The sequence below is a fragment of the Malaya genurostris genome, chromosome 3 (genome assembly GCF_030247185.1).
Source record: "Malaya genurostris strain Urasoe2022 chromosome 3, Malgen_1.1, whole genome shotgun sequence".
NCBI classification, from domain to species: domain Eukaryota; kingdom Metazoa; phylum Arthropoda; class Insecta; order Diptera; family Culicidae; genus Malaya; species Malaya genurostris.
This window is the reverse complement of record NC_080572.1, coordinates 224,149,708-224,168,979: the sequence shown is the minus strand read 5'-3', so window position 1 is coordinate 224,168,979 and position 19,272 is coordinate 224,149,708. Positions and strand designations below refer to the sequence as shown.

The window sequence follows — 19,272 nt, the reverse complement described above, 5'->3', positions numbered from 1 at the left end:
AAATTGTAATGTATTGAATGGTGCTAAACTCGACGGGCAAAATGATTACATCGACAACTTAAATCCAATCCATCTTATTGGAATATGTACCAACTGTTTCTTGTGACGTTTAACGCTCTTTTTCCAGCTATATGAGCGGGAATTTGGGCACATTTGGCGATCATTTTTATTCGATAATCTTCGAAAGCATCATTCAGTGCAACAAGTTCCATAGTTTAAAGGAAAATGAGAAATATTCAGCGATTGATTAAAAAATATTTTTCAACATATTTGACTAGGTTTTTTTTACGAAATAAAAATAGATGTTTTCTGAATTAAAAAAAATCTTTTGTCCTGGTCGTATAACATTCGATTCAAATCGTCGAGATCGCAAAAAGTCTGTGTGTATGTAGAAAAAAATATACACTCGGTTTTCTCGGAGCCACATGCTGGAAAGTTACATATGGTAATTGCAGGTTATGTTTGTTACTGGCTAAACGAATTGAATTCGATTATACCGGTACCGGAAGTACCGGTAATGGGGATTAAATCATTAAAATTCATTTCACTTTCTCTGAGATGGTTTTCATAAGCATAGGCGCAAATGAAAGATCTCAGTGTCACACCAGCTGCAATTGAATTTAATCCGGGGCGATGTTTTTTAAATGTTTCAAACGATGCAAAAAACAGAATCCCTTATAAATAGGGTTATCAATCTTTCTGTAATATTCATACGAAATTCATCAGATTCTGGCGGCAATGATATATCTTATCGTTTTTGATGTACATTCAGAATTTGTAGTATAATTTCTACTAAAAATCTACAGATTCCCTGTTAGCATGATGCTAACGTAAAATTTTTTATCAGTGTAGGAAGACAGATATTTTTTCAAAACGCAAAATCAGTTTTCTCTGCTGTTGTTGGGCGTACATTCAAAAAAAAATATCAGTTTATTTAGAACATTTTTCAGACAAAGGGATGTTTTTCTCATGAAGATTTATCTAGACAACTGCTGAGAACGGATCGTTCTAAATCCAGAGCGTCTTAATAATCACTTAATGCCCGCACCAATTATCATACATACTTACCATTATCTTATTTAAAGGTATAAAGGTCTTATGTTAAATTTTACCAAGTCTTCGTTGTAAAATACCAGTATGCATGAAAACCGCGAAAAAATTTTGTTGTTTTCGGATAACAATGAAAACGCTTTGCTGTACAATCCAAAAAAGACGAATGTATATTTCTAGCCTTTTCTTTATGACCTCTTTACACATTGCGTTCGAGTTACTACGTAATTAATGCGAATTTGATGTCTATGCATGTCATGTTTTTTTCCACGAATGCTGGAAAACGTATGCGCTATCTTACTGCAAGAATATTCCTGGATATTTGACTGAGCTGAGTATTTTTTTTTACAAAATGATAAAACAACTATTTTCTCTCTAAATGCTTTGTTGTGTATGATTTATTGTTCGGTTGTACTTTTATTGAAAGGTTATTTTGTTCTGAAAGGTTCTGGATGCTACTAAAACATTATGCTTACATTTGTGTAAAACTTATACTCTTTGTGATGAATTGTTCTGAACTCGCACTCATTAAAAACTATTAGCTTACTGGATCTACTAATCAGGAGGGACAAATTAAAGTTGCCTTATTCAAAAGATCACTAAATTGTCATGGAACTAAAAAAAAAGCAAAAATAGTACATAATAATTACATATTACATATAGGTATAAATTACAACAATATGTATTACACACTAGTTTTCTTAGTTTAGTGTGTCGTTTTCATTCATTCAGTTAATCGAAAGATGTTTTTTCTTCTTTTTCTTTATTTCTCGTACTAGTTGCTTCCCCGAAGCCCCACCAACTGTTTGCGAAGCTGCACCTTGCCTCATTCTTTTGCTATAAATTAATGAGATTTGTATAATATATTACGATTTCCATACGACTTTTTCCTCTGTTTACTTTCATTTTTAATATTCCGAAGCTATAACTTTTTACAGCCTTTTCTTTAGCATTTAATGTGTTTTAATTTTGTGGACTAACTATCGTTAAAACACGCGTGGAAAATTATGTATTAGCGTAGTATGGAGAGTTATTTTGCCTCTATTGAACGAGTTGTACCCATAAACAAGCTTGTTTAAAAATGTCTGAAAATTTTCCTAGATGATGAAGATGAAATCTACGCGATATTTTTGGTCGAAGATCAAGATGTTTTTTTTTCTTAATACTGAAAAATGTGAAGGAGTATTTCGTCATTAAAAAAAATGGACGATTATAAAAACTGCTCGTATCAAAAAGCTACCATTGGTATAGGAAGCAAAAACGGTCCACTTTTTGGCCTGAGCTATGGTTTTCGTACAATAATTGGCTCGATTATGTTTCTGAAAAAGAGCTACATTAAATAACTGGTTCTGTTCTAACTTGTGTTTGCTTAGCGTCTACATAGAACAACACTTTCCTATCCTTTCCATTTTAGTCTAACCGTGCGTATCGTGGGACGACGTCGTTCTTGATCCAGAATTCGCAGTTAGTCGTGTTGTAAGTGGGCAGTGCATCCTGTCCAATGTCGAGCAATTTCCGTCGCAATTCCGGCTTGATTTCGCCATGCGAGACGTAGTGGTAGAACAGTTGCTGCATAGCTGACATGTATCGTCTTTGTTCGGGAGATTTCGGTTCATAGCGGCCCAGGATCGCCTGAATGTCGGAGTCGACATCGGCAATGTTCAGCTCGCCACCTGTTTGCGTTACGACGTAGAACTGTGACGTAAGAAGTTTCTGCGCTATTGTCAATAGTGGGCACACTGTCCTTATGTCAGAAATCATTGACACCAGGCCTTGATAGGTGGCATTGTACCGCTGCAGGGCTTCCTCTGTGAGACCAAGTTCACCGATCTTGCTCTCGTTAATGTGTTTCCTGACTAGCTCCGGGGTCCATTCGGTGTACTTAAGACGCAGTTTTTCTGAATGACTTTCGTGGGCCGTTGTGCCGATTACATACTTAAGGTTTCCGGTTTCAGAACTCCACACATCAGCTGGGTGCTGCTGAAGGATTCGTCCATCAAGCGTTAGCCATTCATGAGTGGCGGTGGTGTTCTCATCAACCGAGGGTAAATCCGGGAATATTCTTCTCCACACATCAGGAACAGCATCCAAAACATCTTCGTCTTCTTTCTCGCGCAAGCACTTTGCATCTGTACACTTAATACGGCCAAGGTATACAGCGTTAGCTTTCTCCGAATCAGACAGAGGATTTCCCGGGTAGATAGCCGCAGCAGATGAGATCCATGATCGGGCAAACAGTTTAGTGGTCTTGTTTGAGGAGGCGAGAGCTGCAACGATTGTTCCGCCAGCGCGATGTCCGAACAAAGTCACCGACTTTGGATCTCCGCCAAAATGGGCAATATTCAATTGAATCCATTTGAGCGCAGCGATGATATCCGTAAGTCCGTAGTTTCCGGAGGTTGGAGGATGAGCAGTCTTCGTCAGTTGTTCTACTGCCAGGAAACCGAACACGTTCAAACGGAAATTGGGACGAACAAAGATAACATCTCTAGCTCTGGCGAAACGGGTTGACGGACGCAGTTTACCGGGTGAGTCTCCCGTGAAGGATTCGGCACCAATCAGAACTACCACCGGCAGAGGGTTGTCGTAGCGTACATGCGGTGTGATCACGTCCAGTGTTAAGCAATCTTCGGCACCGTCGACCTTTCCGTCGGCGTAGAATTGCCAGCAAACGGGAGTTGCATTGTGAGCCTTCAGTGTCTCATTCCAGCAGTAGTTGATATTTTCGATCGGTTGTGCCGCCTTCCAACGGAGCGGTCCAACCGGGGGAACGGCATACGGGATACCGCGGAATGCAAATGCTCCATCTTCCAAAATTCCCTCCACCTTACCACAGGATGTGACCGTCTCGATGTATTTTCCGTCTCGCACCGGTGCCGTTATCGGTTCACTTTTGCCGATGAAGGTAAAGGCGATGATGAGGGCGAGTAGCAGCAGGAATACGAAAATTCCGGTGATTATGGCAATGTCATCTGAAAGAAAAGGAAATAAAAATGATAATTAGCATTAGGATATGTTTTTCATGACATTTATAGAGAATTACTAGAGAATTATAGAGGAATTACACTCCTCGTCCTAATCTCAATATGCACTCAATTTCGTTTAAATTAATAAGTGACTACAACTTTAAGTCAATTGGAGTATGTAGTACTCGACTACGGAAGGTGTTACGTCGTGTACGAAGACCCACGCCAATTGAGAATCAAAACTACATTCAGCAGTATTCAACTGGTGCTTTGTGTTCAAGGAAACTGTCATCAACAGTGTTAAATATGAGATAAATTCAACAAATCGACCGCTATTCGGGCCAGAATAGGATCTCAAAGAGATTTACGATAGTTTCATCCACAGAAATGGGCAAATCAGAAAAAATGTGAACAACTATATTTTTTTGGAGATTTTTTTAGGCCTGTACTACGCTAAATCTTCACATATTCTATGGGATTTCCTATGCGTATGGGACAATTATGCGTAGAACGCCAGTGTAGAACCGCACATTTTCATTGCAGTGAAAATTAGGCCACATTTAAAGAGAGTCCTTCATGAAAATAGTTTCAGTATATCCGGCGAACGACCAAAACGGTTAAAGCCGGGTATAAATCAATTCATAAATCATACAATTTTTTATATCTGCTGCCATGATATCTCAAACACTGTTTGACTGATTCTGCTCAAATTTATGCAGCTTTTAGACCCAAAGGGGAACAATGATTTTTTTGTTTGAAACTTTCCAAAACAAATCTTTGTTTATTTTTTTTGTTTTATTCTAATTATAAATATAGTATCAATAACCGCCAATAAAATGGTGTATGGTTTTTCGGTTTCCGTTAAACAGAACAGAGTCGGAATCAAGGCAGCAATAAAGCATCTCTTCTTTTATATCTGTTCCTGGTCATCGATGCGGTCCTTTTCAGAACCCCAAAAAATAATATGACGAACTTGTCTCGAAAATACAAAATATCATTTGAATCTTGAGAAATATACAGCCACAGAGTATTTATTTAGTTCGAATGCATTCCTATGTGAATCTCGCGATTATGTCACTGGCAGTGTCTATAACTTCAACTTCTCCGGTACCATGCTCGAGATTTATCAATGTTACTCAACGTGGCTACAGATACAATTTTGAATTGAAAAATTTAGTGATAAAATGTTTTTGAATTCGTGAATTCTTGATTAAAAGCTGTGTTCACTAATTTGAACATCTGCATTTTGATCATTGACGTTTTTTTTGTAATTCGGAACAATGTTTGGGTGAACTCTCGACTTCTTCTTGTTTGGCACCCAATTTCCAACCTTTTAGCTGAACAAACCTCAATGCAGAAATTTTTGTGACAGATGCCCATTTAAAACCAAAAAATTACCTAACTTTGAGTATTTTCTATCCAATTTCGTTGTTCCACTTAGTAACCTAGTTTTCAGTAGGGCTCTAAATAGTTTTCGTAAGACTCATGAAAAATCTTCTGTATGGTAATTTACAATGTCTAACAAAATAGGAAGATCACCAGTTGATGAAAACCTCTTATAAGCACACTAAATAATCAAATTTGAATTTAATTCATGCGGTACCTTGGGGCGAGCATCTGTATTAATCTGACAGGTGATTGAGCATGCGTTGTAGCTTTGTAAATAAGAATTGTGATAATGCTCCGTTTTATTCACATAGATAACAAACTAAGATTCTATTCATAAATAAATATAATTTGGTAATTGTTTTAACTGGTCTCTCAACCCGTTTTTTTCGATCTTATTGTTTGCTCCGACAATAAGATACATTTACTGTTGAGTTTTATTGGCTCAACTATAAATTGAAAGCGCTTTACCGAATTTTAATTAAATAACAGAAACCTTTACTATTGAGTGGTATTCTCTTTGTCTTGGAAAGGGCGAATAAACAAAAGATCAAATTAACTATAAATATTTCTGGTCCATTCAAAGCATTAAAATTACACACCTACTCTGCCCATACTTGTATATCAGTCCCATATGGCAAACGAACAAAATTTTATTTCTGAATTTTTTGATTTATTGTACTACCTAATGCTAAATCATGGTATTATTACATGCAATATCGGTAATACACTTTTGCTATTCCAATATTGCAACAAATGAAATTATTGAAATTTGCACTGAATGGGACTGATATGCGGGTACTTTGCATATTGGCCAGGCATGAATTGATATTTTTTCACATTTTACTGAACGAACCCTAAACTTTTATTGCAATTTCTGAGAGAATATTGAGGATAGATTTCATTCCTCAAGCTAACTCAAAATTGGCGAAAATCGATATGGGACAGATATGCAAGTATGGGCAGTACTGCTGGTACCAAATTCTAAAACTTATTTTAAGGACTAGTAAATGGACACGTAAAATAAGGCAAACTTAAAGTCATTATCAAATAGAATCAGTTACCTATTGAAATGAGGATTTGAAGCAATCTTTGGGAAACATCCAATGTTGACAGTTGCTAAAACAGTTTTATACGCTACTGTTAAATTTTCAAGCAAAAAGCTTAAGTTTATTAGGAAAACTGTACCAAATAAACTGATATTCCTCTATTGAATTTCTGCTCAACGAAGAAAACTTTTTTTGCGCTTTTGCAATAATAACCGTTTTCCTAAGATTGTAAATTGCCTCTTTAACGGAGAAAATTAATCCTTCATAATAGTGAAGAATAAAAAATTGATACTCATTGTAAAAATATAAACAGATTTTATTTTTACTTCACAAGTATGTTTAAAAAAATAAATCATGTAAAGCCATTCACACCATAAGAGAAAGAAAATACGGGTTTTTTGTCATGTGTAATTTTAATTCTGTAAGAACCTTTTCCAAAATTAATAATTTTTGATTTCAGTCAACTGGTAACAATCAGAGGTAATAAAAGTTATTTTCATAGACTGAAAGTAGACGAAAATGACGAAAAATAAATGTCACTCTCAGTTTCGCATGCAAATTTTGAGAACGAGATCCATGTTCAGTCAACGACATAAGAGGAACAGTGGTTTCAAAATTGTGTTCTGTCTTTCATTTACCCTTTCAGTCTTTCTCGGTTTTCAGTGAAGATCGAATAATGCGCAGTGTCGATATTCAACTGAAATTTCGAGTATCGATAATGACATTTCACAATGATTTTTACCTGGTGGTGCTCGTTTTAATAGTAGTTTTGGTTTCCCTAATGGTTCTGGGGTGTAATAGCTTCGAATTGTTATAATTTTGACACTTTTTATAGGCAAACTTCACAGAAGAACGAGTGACGTTGGCACTGATACTTTTTTTTGTTGCAGTGAAAGACGAAAATGTTTCCTCTCTCTTCGTTTGTTATGTATGCGATCATTTACGGTGCAGAAAGTAAAAACAAATACAGATGAAGCTGTTTAATTTTATTTTTTCATTGAAAATACGTGACAAGTTTAAGCTATGGTTGCAATTGATGCGGAGACGCAATTCTGATACATTTGATGAGAAGTTGATTTTATTAACTAGTCATTCCAATTAAAATCAATAAGGAGTGTATCGAAAATAAGCTATTCACATACATTTGTGCTGTACGCACGTATTTGTGATGGTTTTTCTTGACACATGGCTAAGTGAGAAAGGGTATTACTATGAGAAAATTGATGAAGCGGTTTGAAATTCATCAAGCCAGTGTTAACACCATCATTAATAAGTTTGGGGAACACTATTCTTTGGATGAGCTACCAGGAAGAGGCAGAAAACCCGGTTCTTCCAACCCGAAACTGGACAAGAAAGTGGTATCTCTAATCATGAAGAACGAGTTAATGTAAATACGTGATTTGGCCAAAAAAACAGGAACGAGTGTCGGAATGATCCAGCGTATCAAGAGGCGAAATCACCTGAAGACCTACAAGAAGCAGACAATCTTGAAACAAAGTGTAGAACAGAAGAAGTGAGCAACAACAAGGGCCCGGAAATTGTATTTGCGTCTTTTGCAGTGTCCGGATGCATGCGTTTTGATGGACGATGAGACTTATGTAAAGGAGGACTAAAAAACCCTTCCAGGTTCACAATACTTTACTGTCGTCGTTGGGGAGGATGTGAGCGATGCGGACGGGTCGATTCTAGTGGGGAAATTTGGTCAAAAGGCACTGGTATGGCAAGCAATACGTTCCTGTGGTTTGAAGTCAACCAGTTTTTACACTGCCGGAACTATAAATGCAGAAATCTGTCGATCTGAGTGTCTCCAGAAGAAATTGCTTCCTTTATATAAGAAGCATAGTACACCTCCACTATTCTGGTGGATTTGGCTTCGGCTCACTATGCCAAAACCACTCTCAATTGGCTTGCGGGAAAGGGTATAAATTTCGTTGAGAAAAATATTAATCCACCAAATTGCCCTCAGTTTCGACTCATCGAACGTTACTAAGCAATCGTGAAGAGGGTCTTCAAGAAGACTGGTAAGGCAGCTGGGAACATGCAGGTGTTCAAAAAAAATTTGGGCTCAAGCGTCCAATAGATGCGATGCAACACTTGGCCGGAACTTGAAGAAGAGCGTTCGATCAAAAGTTCGTCAAGGAATAACTTAAATTTCATCCGGTTTTCATTATGCTCAAGTTTAGCCTTGTACAATGATGGATAAATTTTTAGTTTGAATAAAATGAAGACACGAGAAAAGGTCCTAAGTGCAAATGACAGTTTCTCTTTGTTTACTTTCTCTTTCGAGTATTACGGTCCAATCTGCAATCTTTCCATCTAACACTTTACATAGGATAATAGCAAAAAACCATCAACTTTCGATATGCACTGTAGAATTTGTGGAAAATTACTGGAATTTGCCGTAATAATTGAAAGAGAAAGTAAACCAAGAGAACTGTCATTTCAGACATTCAGTAATAGCCGTTCAACCGAGAAGGTTGTGTATAGAAGCGTACAGTTTAATAACGCTGGTTGGTTTACACGCGTTAAATACAACAACGGTTGAACTACAGGTAGAGACCTGTTGGCAGCAGCCGTTAAAACGTATAGTCGTGCTGCATAAGAGAGCCCTAGTGCTGGGCCAAGCTGGTGAAGGAAACAACAAAGGGCGTTTCCCAAACTCTACCCAGGCCGCAATATACAGCCACAAGTGCTGAGCAGGAGAGTGCAAAGGCACATCGAAGAGGAAGAGTGCAAAGGCACATAGAAGCAGGAGAGTGCAAAGGCACACCGGTGCGAAGGCACTTCGGTGCAGAAGCATATCGGTGCGGAGCACTAGGAAGAAGGAGACAAGACAACTCGGTCTTTCCACTGCCATACAACACGCAGGTATACACCGGTGACCTGCGCTGGTTACAGCTGGCGAAGACGAAAGCAAATCGGAATTCGAGTGGTGCTGGATGTCAGGTAGCAGTAGCATCACATCATATTCTATCGCTACAGTGAGCTTCAGCATTGTATCAACGTCCAGATACATCCAACAAGAACATCTAGAGCAACGAGGATCTACACGGCAGTGCAACGGAGATAGACAACAATTTCAAGGTAGAAGTTTTTTCTTTTCCTTTTGATTGAGTACTGTGTAGTGTTGGTTTCAAATTTTATTTTAAAGTTTAGTTAAAAATTTTAATGTAATGGATGAATCCATGGACGTAAATCCTAGCATGAATCCGATACCCCCACGAACGAAAAAATATCAGGAGAGCTCTTCTGGGCCTTGGATAGTCTTTTTTAGACGTATATCAAAGCCATTAAACATTTTTCAAATTAATAAAGGTTTGACATCACGATACTCTTCAATCAAAGAGATCATAAAAGTAAATAACGATAAAATTCGTGTTGTGGTAAATAATTTGAAACACGCGAATGATATTGTCTCTTCGGAACATTTCAATAAAGAGTATAAAGTTTACATACCCTCCAAAGATGTCGAAATTGACGGTGTTGTTACCGAAGCGAGTCTTTCGGTAGATGATTTACTCAAGCATGGTGTTGGTCGTTTCAAGAACTCTATGCTTGAGGGTGTGAAAATACTGGAGTGCAAACAACTGTACTCAGTAGTTCATGAAGAGGAAAAAAAAGTTTATCGCCCATCAGACTCGTTTCGAGTGACATTTGCCGGGTCTGCGTTGCCGTCCCATGTCTATGTCGATAAAATTCGCCTCCCTGTTCGGCTTTTTGTTCCAAATGTAATGAATTGTACGAACTGCAAAAAATTCGGCCACACAGCTACTTACTGTAGTAATAAACCAAAATGTATTAAGTGTGAAGGGCCTCATAAAGATAATGATTGCAACAAGGAAATTGAAAAATGTATTTATTGTGGGAATAGTCCTCATGATGATATTTCAGTATGCACTGCATTTAAAGTGCACAAAGACAAAATTAAGCTTTCTTTAAAAGCACGGTCTAAGCGCACATATGCAGAAATGCTTAAAACGGTCATTGATGTCCCCCCTTTGGAAACCGAAAACGGGTTTTCAAATCTAGAGGAACCAGAGGACTCTGACTCTGACGAAAATAGTGAAGGTAATTCGTTTATCACTACCCAAGGGTCAGTTAAGAGAAAGAAGTCTTCCTCCAAATTACCAAAAAAGACACCTAAAATTTCATCTTCAAAAAAAGATCCCCGTGTTAAACAAAAAAAGTCAAAACCAAAGACTGTGCCTCCTGGTTTGTCAAATTCACAAACCAATCCAGGATCTAGTACAGAAAAAGATAATAATCCAGTGGGCTCCATTTCACAGCCACCAACAGGATTACTGAAGTTTTCGGAAATTGTTGAATGGATTTTCTCAGCATTCAATATATCTGAACCCTTAAAGACCCTCATAATGGCATTCCTTCCAATAGCTAGAACCTTTTTGAAGCAGTTATCAGCTCAATGGCCAATTGTCTCAGGTTTTGTATCTTTTGATGGATAATTTATCACCCGTCGCAAATGATACAATCACTGTCCTGCAGTGGAATTGTCGAAGCATCATGCCAAAACTTGATTCATTTAAAATATTATTGCATAGTCAAAAATGTGATGTATTTGCTTTATGCGAAACATGGCTTACTTCAAACATAGCTTTAAATTTTAATGATTTTAACATTATACGTCTCGATAGAGACTCTCCGTATGGTGGAGTGCTTTTGGGAATGAAGAAATGCTATTCCTTTTATAGATTAAACATCCCTTCAACTTCTAGTATAGAAGTTGTTGCTTGCCAAATAAACATTAAAGGCAAAGATATTTGCATAGCTTCGGTTTATATTCCTCCAAAAGCACAAGTTGGACAGCAACAGCTTAATGAAATGGTTGAAGCCCTTCCTGCACCACGATTGATTCTGGGGGATTTAAATTCGCACGGTATTATGTGGGGTTCCGTTTACAATGATAGCAGATCATCTTTAATACAAAACATTTGTGACAATTTTAGCATGACGGTATTAAATATGGGTAGCATAACACGGATCCCAAGACCTCCGGCACGCCCAAGTGCATTAGATCTATCTCTTTGCTCAACATCAATTCGACTAGATTGCACCTGGAAAATACTGCCTGATTTACACGGTAGCGATCATTTACCAATCATCATCTCAATTAGCAGTAGCAATTGCATTGCTACTTCAGCTAGTATTCCATATGATTTGACAAAAAATATCGACTGGATTAAATACCAAAGTAGGATCTCTAGTATTTTGAATTCAATGGAAGAGCTCCCTCCACTTGAAGAATGACTTCCTCATTTGTTCGATTCTGGAGGCAGCAGAACAATCCCAAACTAAACGCTTTCCTGGGCCAACGACTAACAGAAGGCCTCCCAACCCCTGGTGGGACAAAGAGTGCTCAGAGGCTAAACTCGCAAAACAAAATGCTTGCAAGACGTTTCTAAAACGGGGAGGAGGAACTCCTCAGAATTTTGAAAAACTTATGATTTTAGAAACCAAGTACAAGAGCATACTTCGAGCCAAAAAATGTAGCTATTGGAGACATTTTGTCGAAGGTTTGTCAAGAGATACCTCAATGAGCACTCTTTGGAACACGGCCAGACGAATGAGGAATCGTAACGTGGGCAATGAGAGTGATGAATACTCGAACCGATGGATATTTGACTTTGCTAGGAAAGTTTGCCCAGATTCTGTTCCTACGCAGAGCATTATACGGGAATCTCCTCCAAACAATGGTTTTATTAATAACCCATTTTCAATGATGGAATTTTCTATAGCACTCTTGTCTTGTAACAATAACGCTCCAGGGTTGGACAGAATTAAATTCAACTTGGTGAAGAATCTGCCCAACCTCCCAAAAAGACGTTTGTTGGAATTGTTCAACAAGTTTCTTGAGCAAAATATTGTTCCACCTGACTGGAGACAAGTGAAAGTTATCGCCATTCAAAAACCGGGGAAACCAGCTTCCAATCACAACTCATATAGACCCATTGCGATGTTGTCCTGCATCAGAAAATTGTTCGAAAAAATTATTCTACGACGTCTCGACACTTGGGTCGAGACGTACGGTTTGTTGTCAGATACTCAGTTTGGCTTCCGTAGAAATAAAGGGACGAATGATTGCCTTGCATTACTTTCGTCTGACATCCAAATTGCCTTCGCTCAAAAGCAACAAATGGCATCTGTATTTTTAGACATTAAAGGAGCATTCGATTCAGTTTCCATTGATGTTCTTTCAGACAAGCTTCACCAAAATGGACTCCCAGCGGTTATAAATAATTATTTGCACAACCTTTTGTCAGAGAAACGCATGCATTTTTCACATGGCGATTTGGCAACACTCAGAAATAGTTACATGGGTCTCCCGCAAGGCTCATGCCTCAGTCCGCTCCTCTATAATTTTTACGTGAATGACATTGACAGCTGTCTAGTAACCCCATGTACACTAAGACAATTGGCAGATGATGGCGTGGTTTCAGTTACTGGACCCAAAGCTATTGATCTGCATAAACCATTGCAAGATACCTTAGATAACTTGTCCGATTGGGCTGTTCATCTTGGTATCGAATTCTCTGCGGAGAAAACAGAGTTAGTCGTCTTTTCAAGAAAGCATGATCCCGCGCAGCTTCAGCTCCATATGATGGGAAGAATGATCCAACAGGTTTTAACTTTTAAATACCTCGGGGTGTGGTTCGATTACAAATGCACGTGGGGAGGACACATTAGGTTTCTGATAACAAAATGCCAACAAAGAGTAAATTTTCTTCGAACAATAACAGGATCTTGGTGGGGTGCTCATCCGGAAGATCTAATAAAATTGTATCAGACAACGATACTTTCAGTGATGGAATATGGATGCGTTTGCTTTCGTTCCGCTGCAAACTCTCATATTATCAAACTGGAGCGAATTCAGTATCGTTGTTTGCGAATTGCTTTAGGGTGCATGCATTCGACACATACAATGAGTCTTGAAGTTCTGGCGGGAGTTCTTCCATTAAAAGATCGATTTTGGGAGCTTTCATCACGCCTGCTAATAAGATGTGAGGTGCTGAATCCCATGGTAATTAATAATTTCGAACGACTAGTCGAGCTTCGATCTCAAACAAAATTCATGACAGTATATTTTAACCATATGTCACAGGAAATCAACCCTTCAAGATATATTCCTATCCGTGTCAGCCTCCTAAATGTCCCTGACTCAACTTTATTTTTCGATACATCCATGCAGCGCGAAGTGCGTGGAATCCCGGATCATCTACGTTCGACGGAAATCCCAAAAATATTTTCAAGTAAGTTCAGGCATATTGACTCTGAGAAAATGTTTTACACGGACGGATCGCGAATTGAAGAAGCGACAGGGTTTGGTATGTTCAACAATAATGTTTCGGCCTCATTTAGGCTTCAAGAACCTGCATCTGTTTATATAGCAGAGCTAGCAGCAGTTCATTATAGTTTGAGTGTAATCGTAACATTAATTCCAAACCATTATTTCCTCTTCACAGATAGTCTGAGTGCAATTGAAGCCATTCGCTCAAACATGACTGGCAAGACTGAACCGTTTTTCCTGGGCAAAATAAAACAGTGCCTGAACGACATATTGAACAATAATTATCTAATCACTATAGTCTGGGTCCCGGCTCATTGCTTCATTCCTGGCAATGAAAGAGCCGATATTTTAGCCAAACGTGGTGCTATTGAGGGTGAAATTTATGAGAGACCAATTGCTTTCAACGAATTCTATAGCTCGTCTCGCCAAAGAACACTTGCCAGCTGGCAAGCTTCTTGGGATAAAGATGATCTGGGTCGGTGGATGCACTCAATTATTCCGAAAATATCGACAAAGGCATGGTTCAGGGGACTGGATGTGAGTAGAGATTTCATTCGTGTGATGTCCAGACTCATGTCCAATCACTACACGTTAGATGCACATCTCCTTCGAATTGGGCTCTCCGAGACTAATCATTGTGCTTGTGGCGAAGGTTATCGAGATATTGATCATGTCGTTTGGACATGCGTGGAGTATCGTGATGTCAGATCTCAACTAATAAATTCTTTGCGTACCCAAGGTAGACTATCCAATATCCCAGTTCGAGACATTCTTGCTTGTCGTGACCTTTCATACATGAAACTTATTTATCATTTCATAAAGAAAACTGGAGTTTCAATTTAATAAAGGCCCCTTTCAAGACTTAGTTCTGATCCCAGCTGCGTCCATGAGTTCAACCAATAGCTAAATTAGAATAAAAATAATGTAATGATACAAACAAACTCGAAACAGTTTATGAAATTATTAACAAAATGTCTGAAAATAACAGCTTATTTTATAATTTATAGAAGTTAATCGTTTGGTTCAAATAATATTTCCGAGTAGATTTCATAATTAATGACGAGTTACCTAAGATGATATTTAAGTAATAAGAGAATATGTTTTAATAAATGCAAAACGTTGTGACTATGTTAGAATTAAATTAGGATAAGAATATTATGTAAAAGTGATGCTACGGCGAAGAAAAACTTATGTAAACTGCCTTAAGAAATAAATGTATTTATGAAAAAAAAAAACTGTCATTTGCACTTGGGACCTTTTCTAATGTTCATCGAGAAATATCGTTTTTATCATAATTTTATAGAAAAATTTGTGGATAGCTTATATTCAATACACTTGATTGTCATACCAAATTGATACATCATTAATACGTCATTGGTTGTGAACGAATTTTGAGACGAGAAATTCCGAACGGGTAAAATTTCTACTTACCAACTGAACACTTGTACGTCCGAATTCGCTCCAGGCATGGATATTTCGAGGGCGTCTGTTCATCGGCTTCATCCTTCTCGGCATCCTTCTTCTCTTCGGGTTTGACTAGTGCTTCAGAGTCGGTACCGTTGGCAGCGGCGGTTGCCGCAGCCGCCTTATCGACGGTATCCTTCTGCTGTTCCGTATCTTTTATCGAGTCATCCAGAGTTTCCATCGAGGCAAGACCAGCCTGGTTTTTCGGTCTCTTACCGAGCTCTAAGTCGTTTTCGGGTTCACCGGAACCGGATTTGAATCGTTTGGGGATTATGCTTGCCAGGGGAACCTTCAAAGCGTCCAGTAGTCCTTTTTTCGGAGCTTGAGTAACTTCTTCTTCCTTCTTTTCAGCGGGAGTTTCTTCCTCATCCGGTTTTTTGTCGGTGGCTTCAGCCGTTACTTCGTCGTTTTCTTCTTCTTCTGGTTTAGTTTTGGATTCTTCGGTCGCTGGGGTTTCGGCAGGTTTTCTGGCAAAGGGGTTTCTCAACCGCAGGTTAGCGAAGAATCCTGCTCTTTTCGGTTTTTCTTCGGATTCAGAAGGTTTCACCTCTTTTTCAGCATCTTGCTTCTCCAGCAGTTCATTGTCAGCACCATCTGCTTCTTTGGCTTTGTTCTTATTGAAAAAACCTGGCAGTTTGAAGGCACCGGCCGGAACTTTCTTGGGTTTGACCTCCCGTTCCTCGGCTTGTACTTTGTTCGGTTTATCCGTTTTGGGTTTGTCATCCTCGGTCGGTTTGGTAGTTTCGGTCGCGGTTTCCTCTGGGATATTGATGATCTCTTCGCCAGTTCCGTTCACGTTCTCGTTGCTTTTCTTCTTCTCGTCAGCAGGTTTTTCGGTTTTAATTTCATCGGTCTTTTCATCACTGTGACCCAACAGCTTTTCGGTTTCTTTTGCGTCCAGCTCCGGTTCCTGGACGTCGGAGACAGGTGCAGGTGCTTCCGTGGTTGGCTTCTCGGTTACCGTCGGTGGCGCGGTGTCTTTCTCGTCCGTCTCGCCCATGGCTAATGAGATTTTCTAACGGTTGTGCGCAAAATCTGCAACAGAAGAAAGATAAATAGAAAGCATTATAACACTTGATATCTACAATTTTTCTTTTCATTTAGTGGATTAAACACAACTTCATCAGATAGACCTGGTCAGATTAATAAATTGTACGGATCTTTTCGAGGCTTTGCAAGCAGCTGGTCCGGAATGTGGAGGGCACCAGAAGAAAACCAGATAACAGTTACTCGTGATTACACCAGTAATGTAGTAAATTGATGGCATTTTCTTGCTTCCATTTCACGCGGCTCAAAGCAGTAGTCCAAGTCGGGTGCATTGTGTGCATTACGACCCAGTTGCAGTTTTATCTTCTCGTTCGTTTTCCCCGTTCTCTTTGATGCATGGAGCTACGATATCTTGCTGACCGTGGCAGAAGTTCAATTTAAATTTATTTCAACCTCGCTCTTCACGCGTCATTCGTTCTGGGCTGACCCAACTTTACATTGGTGTTGGCTAAAATTGCCGTTTACGGTCCTCCACCAGCCAGTATTGGGAAAGTGAAGTGTGTAATCCATTCATTGATTCAAACTAGGTAATAAGTGCTCATAATTTCTGTACTCGCGAAGAAGAAAAACAAGAACAAGGAGAACGAGTCTTCGAAATCAGGGAGCGGTAATATTCGTGCTCTTCACATGCACCATCAATCCAATCATTGCCCCCTTGCACCAGCTGAGATTATTTGCAGTGATGCTCGGATCTCGTTTTATGCTATAAGCCAAAGCTTTTCCGTAGATCATACGAAAAGGTCTACGGTTTTTGCGCGCACGTTCACTCGCTGTAAGCCGGGAAATGGAAGTCAGTTGCTAACTGTAAATACTGTACAAATCACAAAGGAGCAGCATTACACGATGGAACAGACCTTGGCTTCGTTTCTATTTGGTGCAGTTGCAGTCGCTACCGTACGAGATTCGATGCAATTTGTGGGCTCGTTAAAATAAATCACTGTCACGAGGTGATTTTTCGTGATTGAGTCGCGACTTTCTGGTTGATTTGAAACCAAGAGGGGATCCCGAACTTTGTTGGCCAAATGCCAATTTTGGAAATATTATTATTTCTAGGGCCCATCAAATGAAAAATTCAATGTCAATACATTGAGTTACTCTTGACTTATTCTCCTTGACCACCAAATTGCGTTGCAATCACCAATGGGTCATGCCATCGGTTTTCTAGGATTGTCATGTCATACTTTCGGCGGACTGCTTTGGAAAAAGAAACATCAGTAGCGAGTATTATTGCGCATTGTTAAAACGATTGAAGGTCGAAAACGTTGCAATACCGCTTTAAATGAACCAACACTTTTTTTCTGCACTAGCCAATGAGCTGGTGTCTAAAAGCATCGCAACCATGGTTGAAATCAACGACTTAGGAATTCAATTGCTTTCTCATTCACTTTACTCTTTCGATTTGGCTCTCTCGAACTGTCCTTAGTTCCTGAATATCAAAAGATGTCTCAACAAAGTTTAAATATCGCAGAATCTAGTATACTGACTACAATGTAAAAAATATATTTTAATTAAAATGCTTTTTTTTCAATCCCAAGAAAGTTATTTTCAACTCCTTCGATATTTTTTATTAGGTTTATTCAGGACCTCTCCGAATTTAATAGAATGAAATGGAGACAAAAGTTATACTCCTTTTCAATGCTACAAGTTAAAAAAAATTAATCTCATCGAACAACCAAGTCTTCTTTCAAAACATTTGATAACAAGATTTCACATATCATTATCTAACAGAAGAATAGAAGAGAGATTATATTGGTTGAACCACTCCGGCTGTTCACAGCCCGAACGGAGTTCTTTTCTATCGGATTACCTTCGGAGTTGTGTTTCATCACATCCAGAGTGGTTCAATTGGCAGAATGATTTCCTCGAATTTAAGGAGGATGCGGATTGAGGACCGTCTCTAAGAAACTTGTTCGCAAGTGACATGAAACCGCTAAATTGTCCGTAAAGTCGACCAATTGAAGAATTTTGGACATTTGAAAAAGATTGCAAAAAAATGTCAAAGTTTGTTGCCAAGAAGTCTATCCTGAATTCAATAGAGAGCGTTCACAAAAAGGTACGCCAGCTAACCGACAATCGCAAGCTAATAAATGTTGAGAATAGGGACTTATCTGTTGTGTTAGTCTAATATATCCAATAAAAATTAAATGTCCAACATTCCGTATTATTTCCACTGAAAACTAGGTGCGTCAATACTTTCTGGGACAGACTTTATTCTAGACCAGTTTGCTGCAAAAATAGCGCAAAATTTTAGTCTTAAACTGGCCATCGTAACATAATTTTCTGCTACCCAGTGGATTTTGTCGACCCGCATTGGTCCGATCATCGGACCGATTGACCACGATATCGGCCCAATTTTTCACCATTTTCATCAACCGCGTGAACCAGTAAAGGCTTTACGCTTACATTCGCTAGCGCAAAAGAGAGAAGGGATACAAAAAAAGGCATTATCGAGTCGACGTCACCCTGTTAGCGTGACATTGGGCACTTTGTTTTTGTTTTGTTTGTAGAGGCTTCAACTTTAAAGTTATTCGTCTTTTCGTGCCAGAAAAACTCTGACCTTTTGTTTGGGGTTAGATATCGAGCCCCGCGCTCTATACCCGTCCCTATTATCATGCTTCTTGCTTTTCTATTTAGTCACTCTTTTGTTCTAGCGATACACAATGTAAGCTTTAATCTTGTTCGAAACGCAATCAAAATCTTTCATGCACGATGTGTCTGATGTTCGAATTTACTGGTTTAAGCAATTTCTCTGTTCGGTTACCGAATATACATAACTACAGTGAATCCATGTTCGAAAAGGTATGAAGAAGGAAATGCAATAACATTTTTTTAAACAATGTTTCATAAGCCAGGGTAAAGCTTCTGAATGGAGTACTAATTCCAATCTACACAGTAAATATATCTGATAAATAAATGTAAAGGAATTTATATGCTAAATTAAAAAGAGAGGATAGTAATCTGCATTAAACATGATTTTCCATTGAATGTAACACAAATTTGATTGATT

The 19,272-nt window shown here is 38.7% G+C and overlaps 1 protein-coding gene across 1 annotated transcript in view; it reads right to left on the bottom strand.

Annotated features, from left to right (window-relative positions):
• Positions 1–1,207: 1,207 nt before the first annotated feature.
• LOC131434957 (neurotactin) overlaps positions 1,208–19,272 on the bottom strand; it is a 111,360-nt gene continuing 93,295 nt past the window's right edge. The window contains exons 4-5 of the mRNA XM_058602332.1: positions 15,186–16,253; positions 1,208–4,022 (exon numbers count right to left, since the gene is read on the bottom strand). Coding sequence (XP_058458315.1) covers positions 2,461–4,022; positions 15,186–16,218 — 2,595 coding nt within the window. The 5' untranslated portion in view covers positions 16,219–16,253 and the 3' untranslated portion in view covers positions 1,208–2,460. The remainder of the gene's footprint in view (positions 4,023–15,185; positions 16,254–19,272) is intronic.